The 26,767-nt window shown below is 34.3% G+C and overlaps 2 protein-coding genes and 1 pseudogene across 2 annotated transcripts; all 3 read left to right on the plus strand.

Annotated features, from left to right (window-relative positions):
• On the plus strand, window positions 1–933 carry LOC134376549 (olfactory receptor 5D16-like; annotated as a pseudogene).
• Window positions 934–12,278: 11,345 nt separating this feature from the next.
• LOC134376550 (olfactory receptor 5L1-like) lies at window positions 12,279–13,229 on the plus strand. Its single transcript, XM_063095057.1, has one exon. It carries the CDS (start codon window positions 12,279–12,281, stop codon window positions 13,227–13,229), a length of 951 nt encoding a protein of 316 aa, XP_062951127.1.
• An 8,674-nt stretch (window positions 13,230–21,903) lies between these two features.
• Window positions 21,904–22,839, plus strand: LOC134377023 (olfactory receptor 5I1-like). Its single transcript, XM_063095628.1, has one exon. It carries the CDS (start codon window positions 21,904–21,906, stop codon window positions 22,837–22,839), a length of 936 nt encoding a protein of 311 aa, XP_062951698.1.
• The last annotated feature ends 3,928 nt before the right edge of the window (window positions 22,840–26,767 follow it).

The raw sequence follows: 26,767 nt of genomic DNA on the forward strand, positions 1-26,767 counted from the left end.
ATGTTTCTCACGGAGAGAAATGTACCTTCTGAGGCCATGTTCACCCTCTTGGGTTTTTCAGATTACCTGTTACTGCAGGTTCCCTTGTTCGTGGTATTTCTGGCAGTCTACAGCTTCAGTGTAGTTGGGAATCTAGGAATGATTGTGATCATCAAAAGTAACCCCAAATTGCACACTCCCATGTATTTTTTCCTCAGCCACCTCTCATTTGTGGATTTCCGCTATTCCTCTGTCATTGCTCCCAAGATGCTGCTGAACCTAGTTGTGGCAGATGGAACCATTTCATTTTCAGGGTGTATGGTGCAGTTCTTTATCTTCTGCACCTTTGTGGTCACTGAGTTAATTCTATTGGCTGTGATGGCCTATGATCACTTCGTGGCCATTTCCAACCCTCTGCTCTACACAGTTGCCGTGTCCCAGAAACTTTGTGCCATGCTGGTTGTAGGAATATATGCACGGGGAGTAGCATGTTCCATGACACTCACATGCTCTGCTTTGAAATTATCTTTTCATGGCTTCAACACAATCAATGACTTCTTCTGTGAGTTATCCTCCCAGATGTCCCGCTCTTGCTCGGATTCTTATCTCAGCCAGTTGCTTCTTTTCACTGTTGCCACCTTCAATGAGATAAGCACATGGCTCATCATTCTCACATCTATTGTTGTCACCACATTGAAGATGCATTTAACTAGTGAATGTCGCAGTCTTCTCCACCTGTGCCTCCCACCTGACTTCCATCACCATCTTCCACAGGACCATCCTCTTCCTCTACAGTGTGACCAACTCGGGAACTCTAGACACACAGTCAAAGTGGCCCCTGTGTTTTACACAGTGGTGTTCTCCATGTTGAATCCCCTGATGTACAGTCTGAGAAATCAGGATGCCAATGTTACAGTCAGCAAGATAAAGGACAGAAAATATTTGTCACATTGAATGCATCCATTTTATTTGGTTATTACAAAAGGATTTTCTCTATTTTTTAATGAAGAGTGCATCTAAAGTTAATTTTTTTTAAATTAGTTTTTGGAGAAGAGAAACATTTTACAATGGAAAAAATATGAGCTTTAAGTCAGACAGACAATACATGGCTCAGCTTGAATAAGCCAGATGAGATTGATTGACCTTGATTTCAATCTTTGCCAGAAAAAATCTTATATGATTTTGTTCATAGACAGTTATGTGAAGGAACTGCATATGTGGAAAACATGCTGGCATATTGCATTAGTGTAATAAAGGCTAGTTCTCTCGTCTTTTCTGGTAACTGATAGGTGTAGGTGCTGACATAAACAACTGAGTTTGTGTTCTCAATTTAATGAAATAAATGACAGTAAGGAAAAGATAATATCACCTTCTAGAACCTCAAAATCTAGTAGTTTTCATAAATATGGTACGATTGGTGGGGAGAGTAACTTCAAGATCATTTGGGGATGAAGGTTGGATTGCTTCATAATTGCATGCTGTGTTAACTTGGCCTTGAAGGATGTGCAGGTTTTAATACACACAAAAGAGAAATAAAGAAGTTCTATTCAGGAGTAAAAGCATGAATAATGTAATTATGTATAATTAAGTCAATGATCCAATAAGTATTTTTGAGCTACTCTTTTCTGTCATATGCATAGAACGTGTATTGTTAGGTCCTTGAATAAATGCACATTTGAGTAAGATGTTGCTGCTATTCTAAATTATTTTGGGAAAGAGTTCCAGTGTGGAGGATGAAGGGTTTGTAAGAGGTTTAGAAATATTAGATTGCTTCATGGAATATTGAGAACAAAATGAAATGATATGTTTCACTTTCAGCATTTATGCTTTTTTTCCCATAAATAGTTATAGGGCAGTTTGAGCAGGGGCAAAAGACAATTTTTTTCATCAGGAGTCTTTAAGAAACCTTCGTAAAATAATTGAGTGGAGCTGTTCTAAGTATTGAGAACTAATACCCTTTCTTTGCCTGGAATGTTGCTTTAAATCAATTACATTTCTAATTATAATCTAAACAAAGATGTGAGTATCAAGACTATTGTGTGTATTAGGAAGGTTTGATATTTCTCTAATAATTTTAATATTAATAAGAAGCCCTCACAGACAAAGGTATCAAAGAAAGAAATTTTATAAGGATATATCTATCTTTTCTTTCATCTTTTCTATCATAAATTTTACTTGAATTACTTATATTCTTATTGTGTTCTCTTTGGGTCCTGATGAAATTACAAAGTAAGTCAGAAAAATATAAAGAGAAGAAATTCTGGCTGGTTCAGGAAAGGAAAATGAAAACTGAGCTGTAAGGAAAATGAAAACTGGGCTGTAATTATAAATTATAATATAATTTATTAAAATAAATTAAATAATTTGCAATGGTTAAATTGTTATAAACTTATTATAATAAATTATAATCACCTATACGCCCCAGTTAATATTAGGATATATAATGATGACCAACATTTTATTATATATTCATTAATAAACTGTCTTCCACTCCACATTGTCACTTTCTTGATCTTTAACTTACTTGGGACAATGGTGGAAAAGTAACACAAAGCCATATTAATCTTGATGGGAATCAATAATGCTTAACCAGTTTCAAAAAGTAAATCCTTATTTTTCCTCCCTTACTCATCAGAAGATGATTTCAGTTTTATTAAGGAAGAGGAAGAATTTCCTAAATTTTTATTCTGAGGAAATAGAGATACATACTTTTTAAGTGCTCTCATCAGTGATTTAAAATTATTGTGTGACATAATCAGGATAATAATTCTAGGATTCCACCACACAGGCACTAACTCTTTCAATAAATACTGATGTAAAATGCTGTTTCCTTCATTACCCAACTTTAGATTTCAAAGCATCATTAGTAGTTCCTATAGTTGCTCTATTGAGTGTAATTTACATGTGTGTTATTCAATTGACTTGACTCATGTCTTTTAAAAGATTGAATTCTGAAAATCTGTATATATTTTAGCATTTTCACTCAATTTCAAAAATAATTCATCATAGATTTAAATTGGAACGAAGTTATCATTTTTAATGTACACCATAGATATCATATGTCCACAATGATTAATCTGAAACACATAAATCATCATACTGCATTTTTTTTCTGTCCTTGATTTCACATTTAAATTTTACTTACTCTCCAAAATTCTATTTCTTTCAATTATTTCCAGTTAAAGCAATTGAACAAAATTGACCTTTTATTTCCTGTGGTGATTAATCTCCATTTGATTTTATCTACACTGAATAATCATTACAAAAATCATTGTCCTGCTCCTATGCATGAATTTAAATATATTGCAAAATTTGTAAAATATTCTAAGAGAATCTATAAAATGTCACTGGAAATACATGTCTTATTTGCATTGATTGGTTGTTGTTGTTGTTGTTGTTTGTTTTCTGTTTTTCATTTAGGAAAATTATCCATGAATGAATCCTTTTATTGCTAAAATACCATAGGCTTCAACATCCTTAAATTTGGTCATACTAAAACAAAGATGCAAAAATAATTCTATTTTATTTTTTTGTAGTCACAAAGTCACTCAATATTTTTTTTTAACATCTCCCATATACTATGTTAAAATATCCTTAGTGTTTATCACCGATTATTATATTATGATTATTTTAACTATTGGCTATATTGGATTATGTCCTTTTTATTTGTTGATAAATGCACATCTGGTAACCTCCCTATTTTCAAAAGAAATTCGCAGGCAGTCATAAGAGAAATTTTGTTTCTCAGTTTCTGAGTTTATAAAAAGTATTTAGCATGATTTATTAAATGATAATTTTAAGAAACTTGTTTTAATTTTATTTAGTTGAATCTTCTTTAAACCAATAGAAAGAGATTTGTTCCAATATTACAGCACAAAAATTGATATTCTTCTGTAACTAGATACTCTGAAAACTTAACAACTTTTCTTAAACCCATCAGATAGCTGAGGTAACTGGGTAACCAAATAACAACCACAGAGTAATCAGTAACAGCATTCCATCACTAGGGGAGGGGAAATATATGGAGAGAGGTCCTCCCAGAGATACCTGTGCAAAGAAAAGACCTAAACTTAGAGTGAATGAGGCATCCAGAATTACTGGCAAACCTGCCCACACCTTAAGCATAAGATAAAACCAGAGGAATTTGTAATGTGATACACTGAGGTAATCACAGTATCAATGGAACCGAAGCCCAGCTCAACTCCCACACCTTATCTAGAGAAAAGACTGTGAGTTAATTACCAGGCAAAAAATAACATTTATTTGGTGTATATTATTCCACAAATGATATTCATTATTCAACAAAAATTATATGACAAACAATAAGTAGGAGTGAAGAATTCACTATGAAACAGACACATAAATGAGCAGAACCAGATCAGATATAACCTACATGGTAGAAATATTAAAATGGAGATGTAAAATAACTGTAATTTCTATGGGCTCAATTAGGAAAAGGTGGACAACATACATAAGTAGATGAGGAATTTGAGCTAACTCATGAAAACTATGAAGCTGAAACTTTAAAACAGCTAAGTATTACAATAAAAAATAAGTAATAGTGATAAAGAATGTTTTTAAGGGTCACAGCAGTGATCTCAACATCACCAAGCAAATTATTAGTAAAATTAAAATTACATCGATATAAAATACCCCAGATGACCCACAGTGAGAAAAAGAAAAGTGAAAAAAAAAAAAAAAAAAAAAAAACATCTAAAAGCTCTGTAAAAATATCAAATAATCAAAAGAACAATAATTGAAAACCCAGAAGTTTCCTTCTGAGATAAAATGTTCAGGGCAGGAGGAATATGTACAGAGATATGGGTAAGAATTTTTCTGAAATTAAAGAAGGACACCAAAAACAGATCCAGATAAGCAGGGCTCAGAGACAAGCAGAATAAACACATAAATGGACACATGCATGCAAAGACACACACACACACACACACACACACACACACACACACACACACACTCAGGGAGAAGGAAAGAAAATGTAAAAGAGAAAATACTGAAAGGAAAAATCATTTCACTCCCAGCAGGGCTTTTCAACCTCAGTACTATTGGTATTTTGTACTGTTAATTTTTTTTTTTTTTTTTTTTTTTTTTGTCCTTTTCGTGACCGGCACTCAGCCAGTGAGTGCACTGGCCAGTCCTATATAGGATCCGAACCCGCAGCGGGAGCATCACAGCGCTCCCAGCGCCGCACTCTACCAAGTGCGCCACGGGCTCGGCCCTTTGTACTGTTAATTTTTGATGTGAGCACTATCATGTTGTAGAATGCTTAGGCACATCCACGTCCTCTAAACACTAGATGGCAGTGCTACCTCCTTTCAGTTGTGAAGATCAAAAATATCTCTATGTTTTGCCAAATGTCCCTATGTGTGCATATGTATTGCTGGAGAAACAAGACCACCTCCACTTTTGAACAACTGATTTGAGGAAAGAAAGATTTCAGATACTATTAAAAAAATCTATGAAAGTTAGAAAAAATGGATGCAAAACTGTCAACCCAGAATCTTATACACAATAAAAATACTTTCAAAAATTAAAGAAAAATAAAACATTTTTTTTCTAACAAAAGCTGAGAGAATTTATTACCAGCAGCTATCCAGGGAGAAGAAAATGATATCATGTAGAAACTTAAAAGTACACAAGGAAACATAGAACATTGGCAATTATATCAATGGTATAAATTTAAAATTCATATTTCTTATTTTTAATTTATCTAAAAAACATTGACTTGAGGAAAAACAAAAGCAATGAGAAAGCATCTATAGAGTCTATAAACTGTACAAGAACAGCATGATGTATAAGAGAGGACTTAGAAGATTACTCTTTTATGAAACATAAAAGAGAAATAATTCATTAAATAAGTATATTGTAAACTACTGGAAAAAATATTATAATTTTTAAAGAGGTAAAAATAGTAAGTTGATAGAGGAGACAGAATAAATGAAATCACAAAAACTAATCTCCTTCCAAAAGAAGAAAAAAAGATAAATGAACTAAAAAGAATAGGTAAAAGCAATAACTATAAGGTATCAAAATGGTTGGTTTAATTTAACTGCTGTGTTTTGACTGTTCCCCCAAGCTCACATTGGAGCTTAATTCCTAATATAGTATTAGAAGGGTGAGGCCTTTTAGAGGAGATTTGATTGTGAGGACTGTACCTTCATTCATAGATTAATTCATTCAAGGATTAATGGTTTAAAAGGTTATCAGTGAGTAGACTGGCGGCTTTATAAGGAGAGGAAGAAAGCACATGGAAATGCTCTTGCTCAGTCCTTGCTATATAATACTATTTGTTGCCAGGGACTCTGTAGAGTCCCCACCAAGAACAAGGCCCTCACCAGATGTGCTTCCCAGACCTAGTTCCTCAGCCTCCAAACTGTAAGAAATAAATTTTATTTTTTTTCATAAGTTACCCAGTTTTTGGTATTACAAGCAACAGAAAACAGACTACTACATCAACCAAATAATTAATAACAATAACCAAAAATAGTCTAGACACAAATTAAAAACTGGAGGCTGTCAGGTTGGACAGAAAATCAAAACCAAACTTAGTGCTGTCTAAAGCTATCTCCTTTATTGTAAAGATATAAAAAAACACAAGAAAAGACAAATCAATATCCTCACATATATAAAGAGTATTTAAAATAAAATATGAGAGAAACAAATCCAATTAAGCAAATAAACATATTATAAAGCATGGTCTAGTGACTTCTATTCCAAGAATGCAAGGTTAGTTTAACACATCAAAAGCAATTGGACTTGCAGAGGGAGAGAAAATATGTCGAGATACAAAATGGAGTGGGGGAAAGGGAGAGGGGAAGGGCAGCGGAGGATAATTGGGTGGGGATGATGGGGTATAATCACAATTTGTGGTAATGGCCTTCACATCTAGGGATGAGGGGGGACAATCGGCCACGTATCTCATTAATATTCAGAACCAATAAAAAACAAAACAAAAGGAAACAGAAAACAAAGATTAAAAGTGGAAATATGTCCCCCAAAATCACCAATTTATGTAATGCATTGCTCATATAAAATAAAAGACAACAGAATAGCCACCTCAATAGATAGAGAAAAATTATTTGACACAATCCAACACCCATTCATGATATAAATCCTCGATAATGTAGAAATAGAAGAAATTACTTCAACCTTCCAAATATGCTATTAACATCAAACTTATTAGTTGGAAAATGAGTCATTTAACCCTAAAGAAAAAAAAATGCAAGATATCAACACTCAAAACTTCTAGATAGATGGACAGATAAATAAGTAGGTGATTGGTAGGTAGACAGATAGATCAATAAATCAGTCAATCAGCCAGTCATCTGGATTTGAAGTGTAACTGATTTTATTCACAGACTACATGAACTTTTATGTAGAAAATACAAAGCAACACACACACACACACAGACACACACACACACACACACAGAGACACTCACATACACACAACATACTTGAATAATGGAGTACAGCAATGTAACAAGATAAAAAATCAATATACAAAAACCATTCCATTTCTATATAGTAGCAAAATATAATCGAAAGTGACATTCAGGAATTAATTTCATTCATGATAGCATGAAAAAGAACACAATACAGTCATGTGCCATGGGCTGTATAACAATGTTTAGATCAACAATGAAGCACAAATATGACGGTGATCCCATGAGATTATAATGAAGCTCGAGGTGTGTAGTAGGCTGTACCATCTAGGTTTATATACGAACACTGTATGAGGCTCCCAGAAGGACAAAATTGCCTAGCAAAACTCACAATGTATCCCTGTTGTTTAGTGATGCGTGGGTACTTAGAAGTAAGTTTAACAAAAGAACAAGACTTAAACACTGAAAATTATTTTAAAATTAAGAGAAATTTAAAAATTATTAATAAATGGAGAGATACTGTAAGTCCAAGACCTGAAAGATTCTGTGTTGTAAAGATGCCGAATGTCTCCAGATTAATCTATTGATTCAATATAATCTCTGTCAAAAGCCAAGAAGACTCTGGCAGAAGTTGAGAAGCTGAGCCTAAAATTTATATGGAAGATGCAAGAGGTAACCAAAATAAACAAAAATTTATATTGAGGCTACATCAATCAAGACAATTTGGTATTGGTATAAGGTAGATATATACATCAGTGTAATAGAATTGAGGGTCTAAAGTTAAACATATTTATGATTGATTTTTGAGAAAGCTGCCAAGGGAACCCAAAAGGGAAAGATACTATTTTCAACAAATGGTGATGATTAATTGTAGAGGGTTGAAATCTTGATTCTCATTTGATTTCAGAATAGGGTTTCTAGGTAAGTACATGTATGGGGCAAAAGCCGTCAGGTAGGAGGTGATGGCTGACAGCCAGAGGGCAAAAGCCTATCAATCAACTCTAATCTCTGCTGAGGTGTGGGATTGTATACTTTGATGATTTTAGAGCTAACAGGTGGTTGTCATACAAATTCTGTTAAGAGATTTTAAGAATTGCTGAAAGGAAGGATGTGAAAAAATATTTGCTAGGGGAAAGCTGTTTGTCGATGGAAACTTTATAGATAATTATACTTAGATTTTACCATAAGAATGCAACTTTTAGTTACATTATTTACGGAGAGGTTATACCTTAGATAATGATAGCTGTTTGACCAACTTAGCTTTTCACAAATTGTACTTTGTAATGTCACATTGTTCATTTTACTGATGTTATTAGTTTCCACTGTTTAAAGTATACTTAGCCATAGGTAATTTTTGTAACATTGCCCATGTCTTTATGTCCTTTTGTAATATTTGAATCAACTGATTTTTCTTGTGAAACTTCCTTGCCTTTAAAATAAAAAACAGAAGCTAACTCTGAATCAGGTCTGTACTCATTTATCTCCTTCTAACAGAGGAGTCGCTGAGGGACAATTCCTTCGGGCTTCTCATGGCATTCATGGTGCATTGAGTAATCCTTTTTTCATCTCTGTTACACAGTGACAAGTGTAACAATTAATTCAGTATTCATAAACCAAAAGATGAATTTAAATATTTACTTCACACCATACATAACTTAAACTCAAAAGGAATGTAGTCAATCTTAGAAGCAAAAAGCATCAGAAAGTTATATATGTGATGAAAGATTTATACCAAGAATATATAAAGAACTCTTACAACTCAATAACAGTAAGAAATATAGTTTTAAAAATATGCAAAAGCTTTTAATAGAGATTTTAACTGAGAATATGTGATCTAATATGAATATGAGCAAGAGGAAAAGAGACAGAAAAGTATGCTATGAGTTTAAGGTGCTTCCATTAAGAAATTAAAAAACTAAAAGCAACCCTAAGAACAACAATTTTCCAAGTCACCCCTTTGTTTTGTCTTATGGGTTTTCACTCATGCTGGTAATTCACCATATATTTGTCAGTGACAGATTTTCTTTTCTTTTGTGAAAGATTTTTTAAAAAGGATGTTTGAGTAGAGAGGAGAACCATAATGTCTCTTCAGCCAGTGTGCAGTCTCTGGCAGATCAATTTTAGAAATATAGGGTATGATAGTTGAAAAGACATAGAAATGTATTTACTTGAAACTACTTTTTGACCATGTATACTTTGAAAAGTCATGTGTACCCCCAAGGAGATACAGAGACAAGCAGAACACTGTGGCCTGGATTGACATTACAATGTCACGAGAGCACACCTGGAAGAGATTACTGAGTTGATCCCATCTGATGGCTCCAGCATGTGTGAACTATTATTAGAGTTTTCTAACTGGTAGATTCATAACCTTTTTTATATTTTAAGGAATTCTTGTGTTGCTTTAGATACTCTGCCCTAAAGGAAGTAAGGGTAATTTGTAATATTATGAGAAAGGAAAAGTTTATAATAAATATTCCTGTTATTTCATAATTGCAGTACAAGCTGTGGCTCCCATATTTGATTCCGGGATGTAGAAGTCCATAATGGACCATGAAATTTGAAAGGAAGCATGTTTGGTTTTAAATAATTGTTTTTCTAATTAGGGCAATCAAAAAAAATTGAGGATATTCCATAGAGACTAATTACATGTAGTATCTTATATCACATGCATTTTAATGCAATTTTTATTTTGTTATACCATCAACACTAATAGCTGTTTCACTTAAGGGACCCATTTCCCAGGAGTTTCAATCGCAGTATAAGTCTCTGACTGTGCTGTACACATCTAACATCCTCAGTACCAAGAAGGAAACGTCCGTTCCTCAGGTGTGTTAGCTAGAACTAGACCCTGATTACTTAAAAATGGATGAGTATATTTTCTGACAATGAAATTATTTTTTTTTAAAAAATGTCTAACTCATCTCTCTTCTAATTAGAAAATGCTTATTAGAACCTCTATTATGTTCATTTACTCTTTATAATGCTTTTCCCTTTTAGTTTTCAGGGGCGGTTGATGGAAAATTAGAACTATTTTCTCTGTAACATCAAACACTGATGAGTATGTGAGAACGCAAAGTAAACAAAGTGGTAGATTTCTTCTCTATCTTTTTTTTCTCTCTTCCTACCAATTCCCTTCATAGAATGTAGAATTGAAGGCTGCAGTGGATCTCCCTAATTGTCACTGTAATTCTGAGACTTTAATCACGTGCTTGCAAGCTGCTGATGATGTCGAGTGTCAGGACATGACAACTATCTGTGCTCAGGAAAGAAGATAAATTCTTTTGGATTTGCCTTGAATTTATAATAGATTAGTTTCCTATTATATGCATAGGACATGAAGAAGAGAGTTTTCCTTATCACGTTTCCTCTTTTATCTCTTTAGCAGGCAAATAACTCTTCTTTGGGGATGGGGGTTTGGGGGAGTTAGGTGAACGAGTAAACCATGACTTCAGGATCATGATTTGTTTCCAACCCTTAAAATTACATCAAGATACGGAGAAAGTCCAAGGCTGCTTTTCTAGTCTAAACTTTTTACTCAGTTTTGATCACAATGCGTTAATGAAGTTATGTACGAGCATATGCTCCTCCTGTGGTCTAAGAAGGGAAGTGAGTAAAGTTCATCAACTTCCATATTCCTTTTCTTTAAATGAAAGGCTTGGATTTTAGTTCCCTCTTACATGGAATACAAGGTTTAACCACTTTCTCTAACCTACTTTTTGAGATAACTTGAGATAGTTTCACATAGGTATTTTTTAAAGTGCATAAAGTGTTTTCTTTCAGGGCTAAAACCTAATTAAAGTGTTGCTATTATACATCTATCTCTATCTATATTCGTGATTTTACATATAAATGTTTATTTACATCTACATATAAAAATCAATGTGCTGTTGGTATTCTTTTTCAAGTTAGATGCCTCCAAAACATACTTTCAAATAGAGTGATAATTTTCCTCCCTAGATATAATGCACCATAGTTTAGCACTTCCTCTATTTTTGACTGGGCCATTTTTTCCTGTTGTTTATGTCATGAACAATGCTGGAGTACAGCTTTTAACATAGTTTTGTAAATCATTTTTTCAATATAATTAAACATTTCTTATAACAGATTACAAAAAAATTTTCATAAAAGAAAGGATGTTTTTGCTTTTATTATGTGTGAATTATAGCTCCAAATACATGTTTCCTAATTACTTTCCAGAGAAATGTATGCAAGAATTGATCTTTTACAGCCATTAACATTGATCATTATCACTAAAATTATTATATTACATTGTTAATTCTATAAGTAAAAATCATTAGCGATTTCATGGTACATTTTAATTCTTTTTATTTTTTTTTCATCTTGAATACTTCTGAATTTAAAGGATTTTTCTGAGCATGCAATCCTGAAAAAATTTATCACACTGCACAACAGTTCAGTTGCAGAGCACCTCAATGTCTGGAAAGTACTGATACTGATACACTGAACTAAAAATATTAGACTATAGGATGTAGAATTTTGATAGCTGTCACCCTGCTTGCATACAACTTACTGAGTTTTTCTGGGATCAGGACTTAATTTTTACATGGCTTCAAAATGTACCATTGAATCTATATCAGAATCCATGGAACCACTTAACTTAATGAACCATCTATTGTGGCAAATAAAATTTGGAAATCATTTAAGGTTACTGTTAATGCTTAAATTAATTTTCATTAGTGGAATTTACTGAAATATTTAACATTTTGAATTATTTGGTAATTACGTTTTTATTATACTTTATAAATATGGTATGTTTGATATCAATGTTATATTTTTCTGAATTTAATATTAGCCTGTTGTATAATCCCTTATTCTCATCCTAGAATAAACACAAAACTTATTTTTTTCTCTCAAACCTGACTTACACCAGCAATGGATGAGGAGAACTGCAGCACTGTGACAGAGTTCATTCTCCTTGGATTATCTGATGACCCTGAGCTGAGAGTCTTCCTTTTCGTGCTGTTCCTTCTCATCTACGGAGTCACGGTTTTGGCCAACCTGGGCATGGTTGCACTGATTCGAATCAGCTCTCGACTCCACACCCCCATGTACTTTTTCCTCAGCCACTTGTCCTTTGTGGATTTCTGCTACTCCTCAACCATTGTGCCAAAGATGCTGGCTAATATGTTAAATAAGGACAAAGCCATCTCCTTCCTGGGGTGCATGGTGCAATTCTACTTGTTTTGCACATGTGTGGTCTCTGAGTCCTTCCTACTGGCAGTGATGGCCTATGACCGCTTTGTGGCCATCTGTAACCCACTGCTGTACATGGTCACCATGTCCCAAAAGCTCTGTGTGGAGCTAGTGTCTGGCTGCTACCTCTGCGGAACAGTGTGTTCTCTGATCCACTTGTGCTTGGCTCTTGAGATACCCTCCTATAAATCGAATGCTGTTAACCACTTCTTTTGTGATCTACCACCTATCTTTTCTCTTGCCTGCTCTGACGTGTTTATTAATGAACTCATGGCATTTATTGGGCCCACTTTCAATGAGATCATCACCATCATGATAATCCTCAGCTCCTACTTGTTTATTCTCGTCACCATCCTGAGGATGCACTCGGCAGAAGGAAGGTGCAAAGTTTTTTCCACCTGTGCCTCCCACCTCACAGCCATCGTTGTTTTCCATGGAACAATCCTTTTCATTTATTGCCAATTCAGTTCAGGAAATGGTGGGGATGCTGACAAAGCAGCCACAGTGTTCTACACTGTAGTGATTCCCATGCTGAACCCCCTGATCTATAGCCTGAGGAACAAGGATGTGAAAGAAGCTCTAAGAAAAGTAGTGAGGTCCAAATTACCTTCTGAGGATCTATTTTTTTAGGTGGACTCAGGGTTGCAAAAGGGGCCTTTAAAGGAGGTTGCTTTTGGAAGAATGTGTATGAAATATCAAATACAGAAATATTCTTGGAGCCAGGGAATTATGTATACTTTTCTGTTGCCCAAGTGACTATAAATGAAATTATATGTTATACCCATTATTGAATAGTGTAAGTGAAAATTCCACATTTGCTGCTCTTCTCCAGGCTTCTATTGTTTTGATGGGTTGTGGGGTGGTGCAATTAGACTCCATTTCCTGGTTTGAGATAGACCAATATATTTCCATTGAGACATCTCTTTTCATCATCTTTAATGCATGAAACCATTTTTTATTAAATTGAATTCTTTTTTCTTACATGGGTAAATGTACACTTATCTCACAGTCTATGCTTTTCCTTGAAAATTTAGAATGAGTTTCCTATATACTCATGTGTATTTCTGGGTGTCATTTTAAAGTCATTTTCAGTTACTTTCTTTTTTATTACTTTTCCTATTAAAATGTTATAATTTTGAAATTTTTAAAACCTTTTTCACATGTAAAATACAGATAATATTGCTCCACTTTTTTTAAAAAAAAAGTCATGAAAATTAAATAATGTATTTTAAATTCTTAGCACTATATTTGGTGTATAACTAATAAATGAATTAACTGATGTTATTATCCTTGTTATTTTTACTTTTACTTTTGTTTTCTATTTGACCTTAATTCTTTATTATGTGTCTGATACCCTACCCTTTTAAAGTTTTCTTGTCTTTGTTAATGTTTTCATTTTTTTTTTCTACTGGAAAATATTTTCAGAATTCACTACATTTTTAAAAAATCTATTGTACTTTAAACACATTGTATTAGTTTCCTATGGCTTCTGAAAATATTACCAAAGAGTTGTTCTGTAAAACTTTCCTCTCTCACAGTTCTGGAGGCCAGAAATCTTAAACCAGCATCACTGCACTGAAATCAAGGTGTGGATCCATTCAGGGGTTCTAGAGGAGAATTTACTTCTTGCCTCTTCCAGATTTTGGTGTCTGCAGGCATTCCTTGACTTGTGTACATATCACTTCAGTCTTCAAGGCTAGGATCTTTAAACTTCTCTCTGCTCCATCTCCATCACTTCGTGTGTGTGTGTGTGTGTGTGTGTGTGTGTGTGTGTGTCAAATAACCTTCTTCCTCTCTCTTACAAGGACATTTGTTGTGGTGTTTAAAGCCATTCATGTAATCCAGGACAGTCTCCCTGTTCCAGGATCCTTAACTTAATCACATATGCAAACAACCTTTTCCCAAATAAGGTAGCATTTACAGGATCCAGGGAAAATAGCCTGATATTTTTGAGGTTCCATTTTTATATTTAACACACCCATCTTCTAGAGGCCAAATCATAATTTTACTTTTTTTATGTTTTTACAATAAAACTTCAAGTGTTTTCTCACTCTCTTAACATTTCATTGGTTATTTGTTATTGCTTTTATTATTATGAGTCATTTACTTAAATGCAATGAAGACTCAATTCAATTGGAAAAAGCACTTGGTGTGAGATTAAACCCCTGTGTCCAGGTTCAGACTATGATGTCTAACCTTGAGTAAGACACTTAAACTCATTTAACTTCAGTTTTCTAAAGCATAAATGAGATGAGCTGCCAGCCTTAGAGCGTTATTGTTGCCCTTAAACATAATAAAAAACTATAAGAACCTGGCCCATAATATACACTCTCATTTATGATTCCTAAAAAGACATCTTTGAGGTCAAGTGTCACTTTCTAACCATTAAAAATTAAAAGGTTCTAGTATCTCTGGCATAGACAGATACTCATTCTTTCTTTTTTTTTGATTTTATCAATATATAATTGACAATTAAAAATTGTTTGCATCTAAGGTACACACCTGGATGATTGGATGTATGTATACATTGTAAAATAATCATCACTATTAGGAGAATTAACACATCCATCATCTCATGTAGTTACTATTTAGTAGCTCACTCCCTCTGTCTTTTTTCCTTTCCTTCCTTCCTTCCTTCCTTCCTTCCTTCCTTCCTTCCTTCTTTCCTCCCTCCCTCCCTCTATCCCTCCCTCCCTCCCACCCGCCTTCCTTCCTTCCTTCCTTCCTTCCTTCCTTCCTTCCTTCCTTCCTTCCTTCCTTCCTTCCTTACTCCTTCCTTCCTTCTTTCCTTCCTTGTTATAAAGCCAATTACTATCTACCCTACCCTCCTGACAAATTTCAGTATACAATACAGTATTATTAACTATAGTCACAGTATTGTACATGAATAATTACTGGCTAAAAGAATGAAGTTGTGTTGTCCTTATGATGCAAATGTGGCTCTGCACTGATTTTCAGAAGTTTTAAATGGTTTCAAATTTTGTTTGTCACCTGTGAGACTTTGGACTGTAGGGTACATATAAGAGAAAAAAAATTTTTTTTTTTTTCTGCTCTTCTGAAAACAACAGGATTTTTCAACCTTGGCATTACTGACCTTTTGGACCAGTCAATTTTGTGCTGTGGGGTCTTTCCTACCCATTATAGGATTCTTAGCAGCATCCCTGGCTTCTATCTATCAGATGCCAGTATTTCCCACCCTCACTTTCGTGACAGGCAAAAATGTCTCCTACCTTTGCCAAATTTCCTCAGGAGAGCAAAATCCCCCTAGTTGTAACCACTGGACTAAATTTCATCAATATACTATAGCTCTAGACTCAGAGAAACCTTCAATATTGAAATTTCCTGTGTTTAAGAAGTATTTTTCGGTCCCCAGCCATTCTCATTTCAGCCAGTTACTAGTTTGATCTCTATCCAGAATCTTCTATTCCCCTTTCAAGGACCTTGGATGTCAGAGTTTCAGGGACACACTTACTCTCACTTTTCTGTAGATAATAGCGATCTCCATATCATAGTAACACAGAGGCATCCTTTTCATGTCTAAAGTCTGAATTTTGCACTTTGTTAGCCAAAAATACTCTGCTTTATATTCAGCTTCACACACATAAAAATTAAATATCAGGTTTCCCTTTCTTACCAATAGTACTTTATAGGTATCTCCCTCACTTACCAATGGAAATAATCAAGACACGCTAAATTCTCCTCAACCATATCTGAAAAGCAACCACAAAAGAAGTCTCTCTTTCATTTCCTCACTTACTTACAACCCTTTACTTACAGAGTGCAGAGGTCGACATGAATTACTCATTCTCTTACTAATATCATCTAAGATTTCCTGTAGGGACCCAACCTATCTTATTCTTGGTGATATCTGTCTTTGCACCCAACATAGTTTCAAGAAGCATTCATGGCCAGTTATCAAGAGACCTCACGACTAGTTTCTGTGTAGGCACTAGTGAGCCAGTGAGTCAACTGTGGGGTTTTTCTGGAATTATTGGAAAAGAAGAGCTTCATCCTGCTGAGGCTCATCCTCTGGGCAGATAGAAGCTCAAAACTGCTCATAGCTCTCTTCACCAAGAAGAGAGATTCGGACTGAGATTTAAGTCGTCCAAGAGGAAGTCATAGAAGAGCTGGAAAAAGAAAGATAGTCGGTGGAAAATTTTTTGAATACTCAGATCTTCTCTCTGTTGACATATGTCTGGATTTTAAAGTTGCATCATCAATAAATTTCCACTTTCATTTGTACTTTAAAAAGTATTCTTCCACATCCAACCAAAAGATGACTAATACACTTACTTATCAATACCTTTTTTATTAATTGAATAATGTTCAAGCTCCTTGAAGTGGATTTCAAGATAATTTCAGTTATATAAATATGTATGTATGTGTGTGTGTGTGTATGTATATATACTCTTCTCATATATATGTATATATATTTTGTCAACCTTACTTATCTTTCTTCATTAAAACACATTCTCCCTAAACCTTATTTTCAAGTATCCATGTAATTGCTTATGTTGTGTTCCCTATTGTCTCTCATTCACTGTTTTGCACTTGACAAATTTCATAATGCCCAGTTCAAGTTATTCTCTTCTTCTCTGTTTTATCTTAGAACAATCCCTGGAAGAAGATATTTGCTGAGGAAATGATTTGCTGAATGAAGATTTTCTGATATATTCTGGCCTTGGGTGGACAGAATTTGGTTTGAGTACAGATACAAATATATCATTGCATACCAGAATTTTTAAATTCATTAGTAACTGGTTTTCCTTTGACATGTTGACTTTCAAGATCTTTCACTCTTCAGTCACTAGGTAGATATGTTTTTGTTTCATTCCAGTTTATTACACTATCACTTTACATTTAATATTCATATAGTTGTTAGATAAATTGATTGGAGCTTCTTAAATTATATTACAAATATTATAATCAACTTTATGCACAATAAACTACCATTTTAAATGCCAAAATATGTTTCTTTGAGACATTCTCAAGACATAGAAAATCACATTACATCATTTCATTCTGTGTTTAATCAAATCCTGAGTGGAACAGTTTAATTCCTCATACATCTTTTGCCACTGGGAATTTGGATATGAGAGATTAGTTTCCTGGGACTTAATGTGAGAACAAAAAGCTGATCTCAAAAGCCTCAAAGCAGAATTTAAAAGGTGTTGCTTGTCCTAAGGAACCACAGCCCACCTAAGGGAGAAACACATTTCTTCTATGAACAGAGAAAGCCTGATCCAAATTATGGTAAATGTTGCAATAATTTGTTTTAAATTTTTTAAGTATCAAACTTGATTTTTCCAGTGAAAAATGAGCTGGGGTGCAAAACAGTTAAGTAGAAATGCAAATAAAATATAGGTAGTGACTGGTAACTTTTTAAACATAATCATAGGTTATTACAGCTGGATGGAATTTTAAATGCTCACCATTTTATAATCACTTATTTTACACATAAGAAACTAATGTTCTGAGCATAAAAGTGCCTAGGATAACATAGGTTGAAATCCTCAAGGTGTTTCCAACAAAAGTCACAGCAACAATAAAGTACATTGAGCATATGCTGTTCTTAAGACATCCTTAGCTTTATTGGACTTTGATTAGGAATCTAAATGGAAACACACATATACATCTCCCTTGATATATTATTTCTTTTTAAGAGTCAAGCAGGCTTTTATATCAATTAATTCTGACTCAATTTTAATACAAAATTATTTATTCTATCTTATGTTAATGGATTGATAGAAACAGTTATCAATACACAAGTAACAGGATGGGGTTGGGGTTAAGGGGTTAGCTTTAAGGGAAAAACAGTTTTCAAAAGAATTAGAGTTCAATATGGAGAACTTATTGCAATAATTTTTTTTAAACTAATAATTTTCAGTAATAACCTTGCTGAACTCTTTTAGAAACCTCCATTCCAATATGCCAATTGCATTAAAGAGCAAGTCATTAGGCCCATTTTCTGAGGCTTCTTAATCTTTAGTTTCATATGCCCTGGCCATTATTCCATTTGGCTTTCATACTTCATTTTGCATCCTTCAAGTGTCTTTTGATCTTGAAACATGCAACAATCTTGAAAGATTATTACAAGTAATACTCTCTATATAAATTGATTTCATTGTCACTTTTACTTCTGTAATAAGGATTTTTGGAAGAAAACTATCTTCAGCAAAGAGGTAGTTTTTCTCCAGTGGCACAGACCCCAAGCTTATTTCAGCATTGTCCCTAAAAATGAGTCTCTTTCTTTGATGCATAGTTTTAATGGTCATTCATCATAATTATAAAAATGGAGGATGACAAACATTTCCATCCAACCTTCACTTACTAAGCACTGGTATATGATGCAATGCATACGTAGACATATAACTGTGTCTTTTCCTGGCCTTCGCAGCAGTAGCCACTGCTCTGCTCCTTGGTCTGTTCATTCATGTCCACCACATGTATAAACAGAAACAGATGGGTCGTCACTTCACCAGAGTTTATATTTTCTAAGCAGGAAAACCAAAGGAGGGAAGAGCAGGAGGTTAAGATTTTGGTAATATTGTTACACCAGTTTCTGGAATGGAGATATGAGATGAATATATAAACATATGTCAAATATGAAAATATTTAAATTCCAAGCTTTTGGGAGACAAAGAATCATTTAAGGGTTTAAGCAAAGAGGCAACCTAGTAAAACATATTTTGCACTGATAACTCTACTGTGGCATACGTGTGGCTTTTGCAGCATTTTTGGAAGTAGGGTGGGAGAGACTAGATGGAAAGGGGGAATTGAGAAGTTCAAATTAAGGAAAAGAAGGGTAGAGTTAAGCAATGAAATATTGGTGATATTAAACAGGTAAGCTTGAATATTTTCTATATTTTTAAAATTGAGTCAATGGTTCTTGATAGTTTTTAGCTAAGCAAAGTTTCTCATATTGACTGGCAGTATAGATAGTGTAGACACATACCAAGATAGGGATCATAGAATAGACACAAGTTGTAGCAAGTAGTATCAATTTAATTTTATTTTTGACCTGAAATGTAAATGTGCTTATTGATGGTCAGAATTTAGTTGGACAGATTGTTTGGGATGCATATATGAAAGCTTTCACTGTAAATATGGTATTTAAAGAAAGGCATACCATTATTTTAAGGACTGCATACCATCTGCACATAAAGGCATACCATCTGTTCCTAGAATTACCCAGGAAGGGTGTGCATAGTAAAGACAGAAGTATGTCAAGAATGAAGTGCTAGGACCGTGCAACTATATATGAAGGAAGATGAGTTTGTGTATATTGAGATTAGGACAAAATCAAGAGAGTTTCACAGGAGTCAAGAGGCATGGAAAATTTAAGAAGAAAGAAGAAGTCTATGGCATGATATAGAGAAATAAAGGGCATTAAATACTGAAACATCATTTGGTTTGACACCTAGTGTTTAGTTTCTGATGTTGAACAGAAAGAACTTATTAAGTTCTTGGAACAAAAACCCTACCTTAGTAGGCTGAAGGGAGAAGATGAAAATCAGTGTTGTTACCTGTAAGGAAACATTGCAATTAAAAGAGAGGGAAAAAAGAGAAATAGATATAGGGTTATATTTTTAAAGACGAAATTGACTTAATTATTGTTATGTGCTGAAAGTTTATGGGATGGTGACAATTAGTAAAAATTTAAGCATCTTAATTGACATGCACAGAGCTGATGAGATTAACCTCAGACAGGAGAGGTGTGTTCTCCACAGAGAAGGAAGGGAGAGAGGAAGTCACTGATGAATTCAAATGCTTATATGATGACTTGAGGAGAAAGTTTTATACACTCTTATTTCTATTTTATGTTTTTCTCTACAAAATATAAATTATTGTCTCAGTGTAAGAAGAAGGTGGTAGGATGGGGCCTTAAGTAGAAGAGTGAAGTTTTGAAATAGCTATTATAAGTGGTGAATATCTGTGTGTAATAAAAGATATTAAAGAGCAAGTATATGTGTGCATACACACACGCACACACACAGCGTAAAATTATTATTCATACAAGTATAAAATGATCATGTTCACAGGTTTTGCTTACTTCACTCACTAACCTGTTACAAATAGTACAAAAGAAAATTTTAAAAACTCAATATTACAGACCAAAAATTTATAAACATATTTACAAATGGATACAAAACAGGATTTTTCCACAGTGAGGAGGGATATGAATTGTCTCTATACTAGACAAAATGTGCATTTGTGTGGACAAGTATCATTTGCCTTGTGATTGGTTATCTACAATTTACAAAGTTACAAACTACAGCAAGGACAGTGAGAACCAGAGATAATTTAGAGGGATAGATAGATAAGCCTATGTAAAGTTTGTTTTTTGGGATTTTTAGCTAGAGAGATCATGGAAATTTTGCTGGCTATCATTAATGTACATGCCTGGGTTGCCTAGAGCAAATTTGTAAGTATGAGAATTTGTCTGGTTTTATTCTATACCTTTTATTTCACACTTAAAAAAGAAAACAAATGTCTGGATTAAGCCATAATTCACACGATGCCACTTTACAGTAGTAAATGAACAAAATAGTGGGGATATTGAGGCTGAGGAAGGAAATTTATTTAACACATAACTTGATGTGAAAGGTGCTTTCATTGTCATTTTATAGATAATGAAACTGAAACTCAGTATTCGGTCTGCCCAAGTTTTCATAACTACTGAATGACAGAGCTGGGACTCAGTCACATAAATAGCTAATTCAGAATTTTGGTTCCTTCCATTTTATCAGTGGACTTCAAAGAACTCCAAGAGTTCCCTGGTTCTTCAGAAGGAAAGCCACATCTCAAAGTGAGGAACGCCAAACTTCTTCTCCTTTACCCAGAAGGCTTCACCTGGAAGAGCCACGCTTTTATCTGTTTTGGATATAAACGGGACGACACACAAGACAGAGGCTACTGCTTCAGAGTTTGGTGTACCAAGGTGTTAATCACTATCATTTGCCTTTGGTTGTAGACCGGAGATTTGCAGAAATGAAGGGTGAAGCCCACGTTTAGAGTTCAGCAATTGATTTTAAGGTGCTGCTATTTAATAAGGAAAAAATAGCTTTAAGAAATACAGGTGGTAAATTACAACTTAATTTTTAAAATATGAAAATATATGTACTATACTATATTAAATGCAGACATGTCTAGTTGCTGTCAGGATGTCCAAGTGGAGTTAGAATCACTGTTTTATTTATATTGATCTTTTCCTTTTGTGTGTGCGTGTGTGTCATTGTCCAGGTTATTATTAACGTTTCCATTACTGATCTGTCATGACTCCAGAGAGTCAGAAGCATTGTAGATGATGGAGTTGGAGAATGGCACAGTGAAAACTGAGTTCTTTCTCCTGGGATTCAGTGACCATCCAGAACTTCAGAGTCTTCTTTTCGCTGTGTTTCTTTCTATCTACTCTGTTACCCTGGTAGGGAACCTCGGGATGATTTTACTAATCACAGTCAGTTCCCACTTGCACACTCCTATGTACTTTTTCCTCTGCATGCTGTCCTTCATAGATGCATGCTACTCTTCTGTCATTGCCCCCAAATTACTTGTAAATTTGGTTTCTGATGGGAAGGCCATTTCCTATAATGGCTGTGCTGCACAGTTATATTTTTTCTGCTCTTTGGTTGACACAGAATCTTTCCTCTTGGCTGCCATGGCATATGACAGGTACATAGCAATCTGCAATCCACTGCTTTATACGGTTATTATGTCCAAGAGGGTTTGTTGCCAGCTTGCAATTGGAGCATATTTGAGTGGCACACTAAGCTCAATTATTCATACCACTAACACTTTCCAGCTGTCTTTCTGCTCCAAAGAAATTAACCATTTCTTTTGTGATATCTCCCCACTCTTCTCTCTGTCCTGCAATGACACTTACATGCATGACATTATTCTGGTGGTCTTTGCTAGTTTGGTGGAAGCTATCTGTCTTCTAGCAGTTCTTCTCTCTTATATGCGCATTGTAGCAGCTATTCTGAAAACAGGTTCTGCAGAGGGAAGAAAAAAAGGGTTTTCCACTTGTGCTTCCCACCTCATCGTGGTCACTATTTATCATGGTACCCTTATCTTCATTTATTTGCGCCCCAGCACTGATCATTCACTGGATACTGACAAAGTGACCTCTGTGTTCTATACATTAATTATACCTATGTTGAACCCCCTAATTTACAGCCTAAGGAACAAAGATGTCAAAAATGCCTTTAGAAAAATTATTAGCAGAAAATTGCTTGCTTAGGTTAGTATGAAATTGGGCATGACAACCCTTTAACAGGGTCTGTTCTTGACTGTTGGTTTTAACTGCTGGAGAAATCAATTTAATATGAATGTTTCCCAAATCTGTGAGTAATGAGGCTTCAGCCACAGAAAAGGACCAGAACCTAACACTGGAGGTGGGCTTGCTCACAACCCTCACTTCATGTCTATCTCTTTCTTATCTTAAAGTTGAAATTCTTAATATTTATTTCAGGGCAGTTTTGCCCTTCACTTAATCTTCTATATTTCATATTATTACTCTTTTTCTCCTTTCTAAACTTCTATCACTATTACTTCCGGTAATGGATAAGCCATTGACATACATTAATCCAATTTTTGTGAAAGAAAATGAATGTGATCCACTCGGGACTCTTTATTAATTAATTTTGATCTCCACGTAAATATGCACACATTTGAGTTTAGCTGTTCAAATGCCACTAAAGCCAAAAAGCATTTCTCAAATATTAACCCCTACACATTTTTTTTTTCTGAATCACCCTTTTATTTCAGATGATAGCTTATATTCTAAATCTCATTAGAATCTTATGTGTGCTTCTTTTTGGATTCACATCATTTTCTATCTTCCTTTGTAGTTATCTGTGCCTATGTTCTGTTCCCCTACCAGAATTATTCATTGATTCTTATGCATTCTTTGGTCTCTTGGCTCTTTATCACAGTAGTTTCCCCAGTGTATATGCTGAGAAAATTTTTATGAAATAAATATAAGTAAGTTTTCGATTGATCATTCTACCTCTAATAGGCAGAAACTATTTATTTCTGTTGTAGTATTTTTGATTTATTGTCCAGAGTGGTACTGTATACAAAAGTGACTATTACAAGATATTGTCAAGTATAATAATCCCCACCCCCCCAAATTGTAAATATTCACTAAATTAAAATCTGGCTCACAAAATATCTTATAAAAAATATATTGAGTCTGAAATATCTTGATTGGCAAGGAAATGGTTAGCATTTCTGAGAGAAGCTATGCTCCTGAGCCAGGTATGGAAACTGGAATCTATCAATGGTGGGATGATAAGTTAGTTGGCTACGGGGCATGATCCGTAGAAAAGGTGTGGCTAGAAAGCGTAAAAATAGTGTTACACCCAAGATGAGGTTGAGTGGTGGGAGCAAGGATAAGCTAGAGAAAAAGCCTTTTGATAATAATAAAAAAATGTATGGTAGGTTGTAATTCTAGACTACAGTCTTGTTCACTGCAGTGAGATATGTTTTTACAAGAAGGGATTTGTCTACAGACATCAGTGGTGAGGTAGGGCTCTGGCCAATGTGGGCTTTCAATAGACTGGAATGGCATCATGCAGTTGAGGAGAACTAAGCTCTTACACTGAATGAGAAATATCCTTTGAAGAGTATGGGTTCATTAAAATAGGTGTATATTGATTCCTTTGTAGCTAAGTGTGCTATTTCAGCTGATGCTCTTCAGATAGGGCCATGCAAAATCACATAAAATGAAGTGCTCTGGGATTAATTATCTACATTCACTTCTTGGGAATGTAGTGTCTTGGATTCAGATTAATGGTACAGTTTCAGGTATCTGGCTTGAACATGGGAATGGAGTGGCTAGCAAGGGTAGTAAAAAACATAAATGCCGCTCTAACCAGGAGTGAAGACAGAGCTGGAAAAAATAAGTCCTAAAATGGCTGCACAGAGACCTACAAATATGGCCTCAAGCTAGGATCTGCAAATGTAGTCCAACCTACTAGGTGAGTAGGATCTAAATAGGATAGATGATGGGGCATGGAGATTCTTTTTCATGACATGAGACAATAAATCATGCCATTTTCTCTGTCAGTACCAGGGATTTTAGTCCCTTATATTTGGCTCACTATGACTTTAGAAACTTTCTCAACCAATCTCAGGCATATATTTATATACACATACACATATGCATGTATACATACATACATACATATTTGCACACATACATACACACATATACTACAGATATAGATATATATGCATGCCTACATATATATATACAGAACATATACATATATACACATGTGCATATATATACTATAGATATGTAGATACATATCAACATATATCCACACACATGTAAACATATACATATGAACACACATACACACACCCATTCACAAACATACAGTATAGATATAGGTATGCAGATACAATCTTAAAATGTATATATTAAACTGTGGTAAAGAGATAAGTAAACAGAGAATGACACCATTAACTAAGCTGACTAAGATCTCAGAGCCAACAAGTCAATCATAGTATACAGATTTGAACCCATGCCTGTCTCACTTCAAAGCACAAGCTCTTATCTTAAACTTCTTCTTATCCTTTTATCATTTTCCAAAAATGAAAACAAAGCAAGCACAAACAAATAATGGATTGCTGGTAATATGTAAAGACTATTGAATCAGTGCCTTTAAAGAAAAAAACAAGAAAAAAATAATTAAGGAATTTTTTTCCTTACACGTATATGTGAAAAATGGGTGATGAATCCAATTATATAAAACGTGAGTTTTTTAGTTTTTATTGCTATGAATGTATCCAATAAGTTTTTAATCAAGTACACTGAATTGGGAAGAGATTTGGGCAGTGACTGAGAGGTTCTGATTAGTAATATATTCTATGAACATCAAATATGTTATTAGAGGTTATAGAAATATTTATTAGAGCAATAAATATTTCAAACATGGTAAATAAAAAAAAAACTATGTTCAATAAGTAATGCATGAAAAATATCCTGCTGAAAATTATGTGTTGTAAATGAGTTGTTTTTATTGCTAGGATATTTTGAAGTGTAACCCTCAATGTATTTTATAAATACAATGATATGTAAAATTTTAAAAGAAACCGTAAATTAAAACCTTGTATAACCCATTTCTCTCGTATGCCTTGACCAGAAAAGAGTGCCTCCTTATTCTTTTCATGACAACTATCTAAAATAAAATGAATATTCTTGAGAACCCGAAACTTTTCCTAACTGGATTAGTTGCTAAAGTGATTACAGTGAGAACATCATATGCAATTAACATAATTCAATTACTGGAATTTATTACAGGATTACAAAATATCCAATTACTCAGTGCTGACATTAGCATTCTGAACATTTTGTTTACAATAGAGGTCCAGTTTATTTTACAGATATACAGAGAAAGAATACATAGATTATAAATGAAATAGTAAAATACTACTTGTGTTTTTTTCACTGAACATATATTTGTGTTAATAACTGTTCTTCTTCAACTTAACCTGTATCAGTTGGGTACTGTTTTTATTTCGACTAACATTAAACATTAACATGATATGATTCTGTGAACTCATCAGGGGAGATGGAAGTCTCTTTTCAGCGGCCTTGGAAGAAGGTCCAGGTCCTCCACCACCAACTCCTATTTGTGCAGCTGCTGAACAATTGTCAATAGCATCATATCTTTTCTTCAGATTGAGAGCAAGTAGTGAAGTCCGCAGCTGGTGCTCAGATTGCCAGGTGCAATACAAAAGTCTGGAGCTGCTGATAATGGGAACATCTGCTGATATAATGGGGCAGAATAAAGAGGAATAGAAGTTTTGAGAGGAGAATTTATTTACATCAAATGATCTGTGTCCCTTATAACTTATTTCAGCCTAGGACAAAACACAAGAGGTGAAAACAGGCTTCATTTAAGGTGAACATCCTAAAATAAAATAAAATAAAAGGAAGGGAGTTATTTTTCTGGTAAATTTACAAAGCTTCATTTTTGTACCTATTTTGCAGTGGGTATTGATTTCTTTGTTGAATTTTTCAGTGGCATTCTGGAGGCAAATGGTAACAAAACAGAAATAATGAGGAACAGGATAGTTAAGGAATTTTTTTTTTTTTATAGAATTTTGAGTCTAGGGCAAGAGCTTCCTAATTTATTCTTATTTATTTTCTACAT

The sequence above is a fragment of the Cynocephalus volans genome, chromosome 4 (genome assembly GCF_027409185.1).
Source record: "Cynocephalus volans isolate mCynVol1 chromosome 4, mCynVol1.pri, whole genome shotgun sequence".
Taxonomy (NCBI): Eukaryota; Metazoa; Chordata; class Mammalia; order Dermoptera; family Cynocephalidae; genus Cynocephalus; species Cynocephalus volans.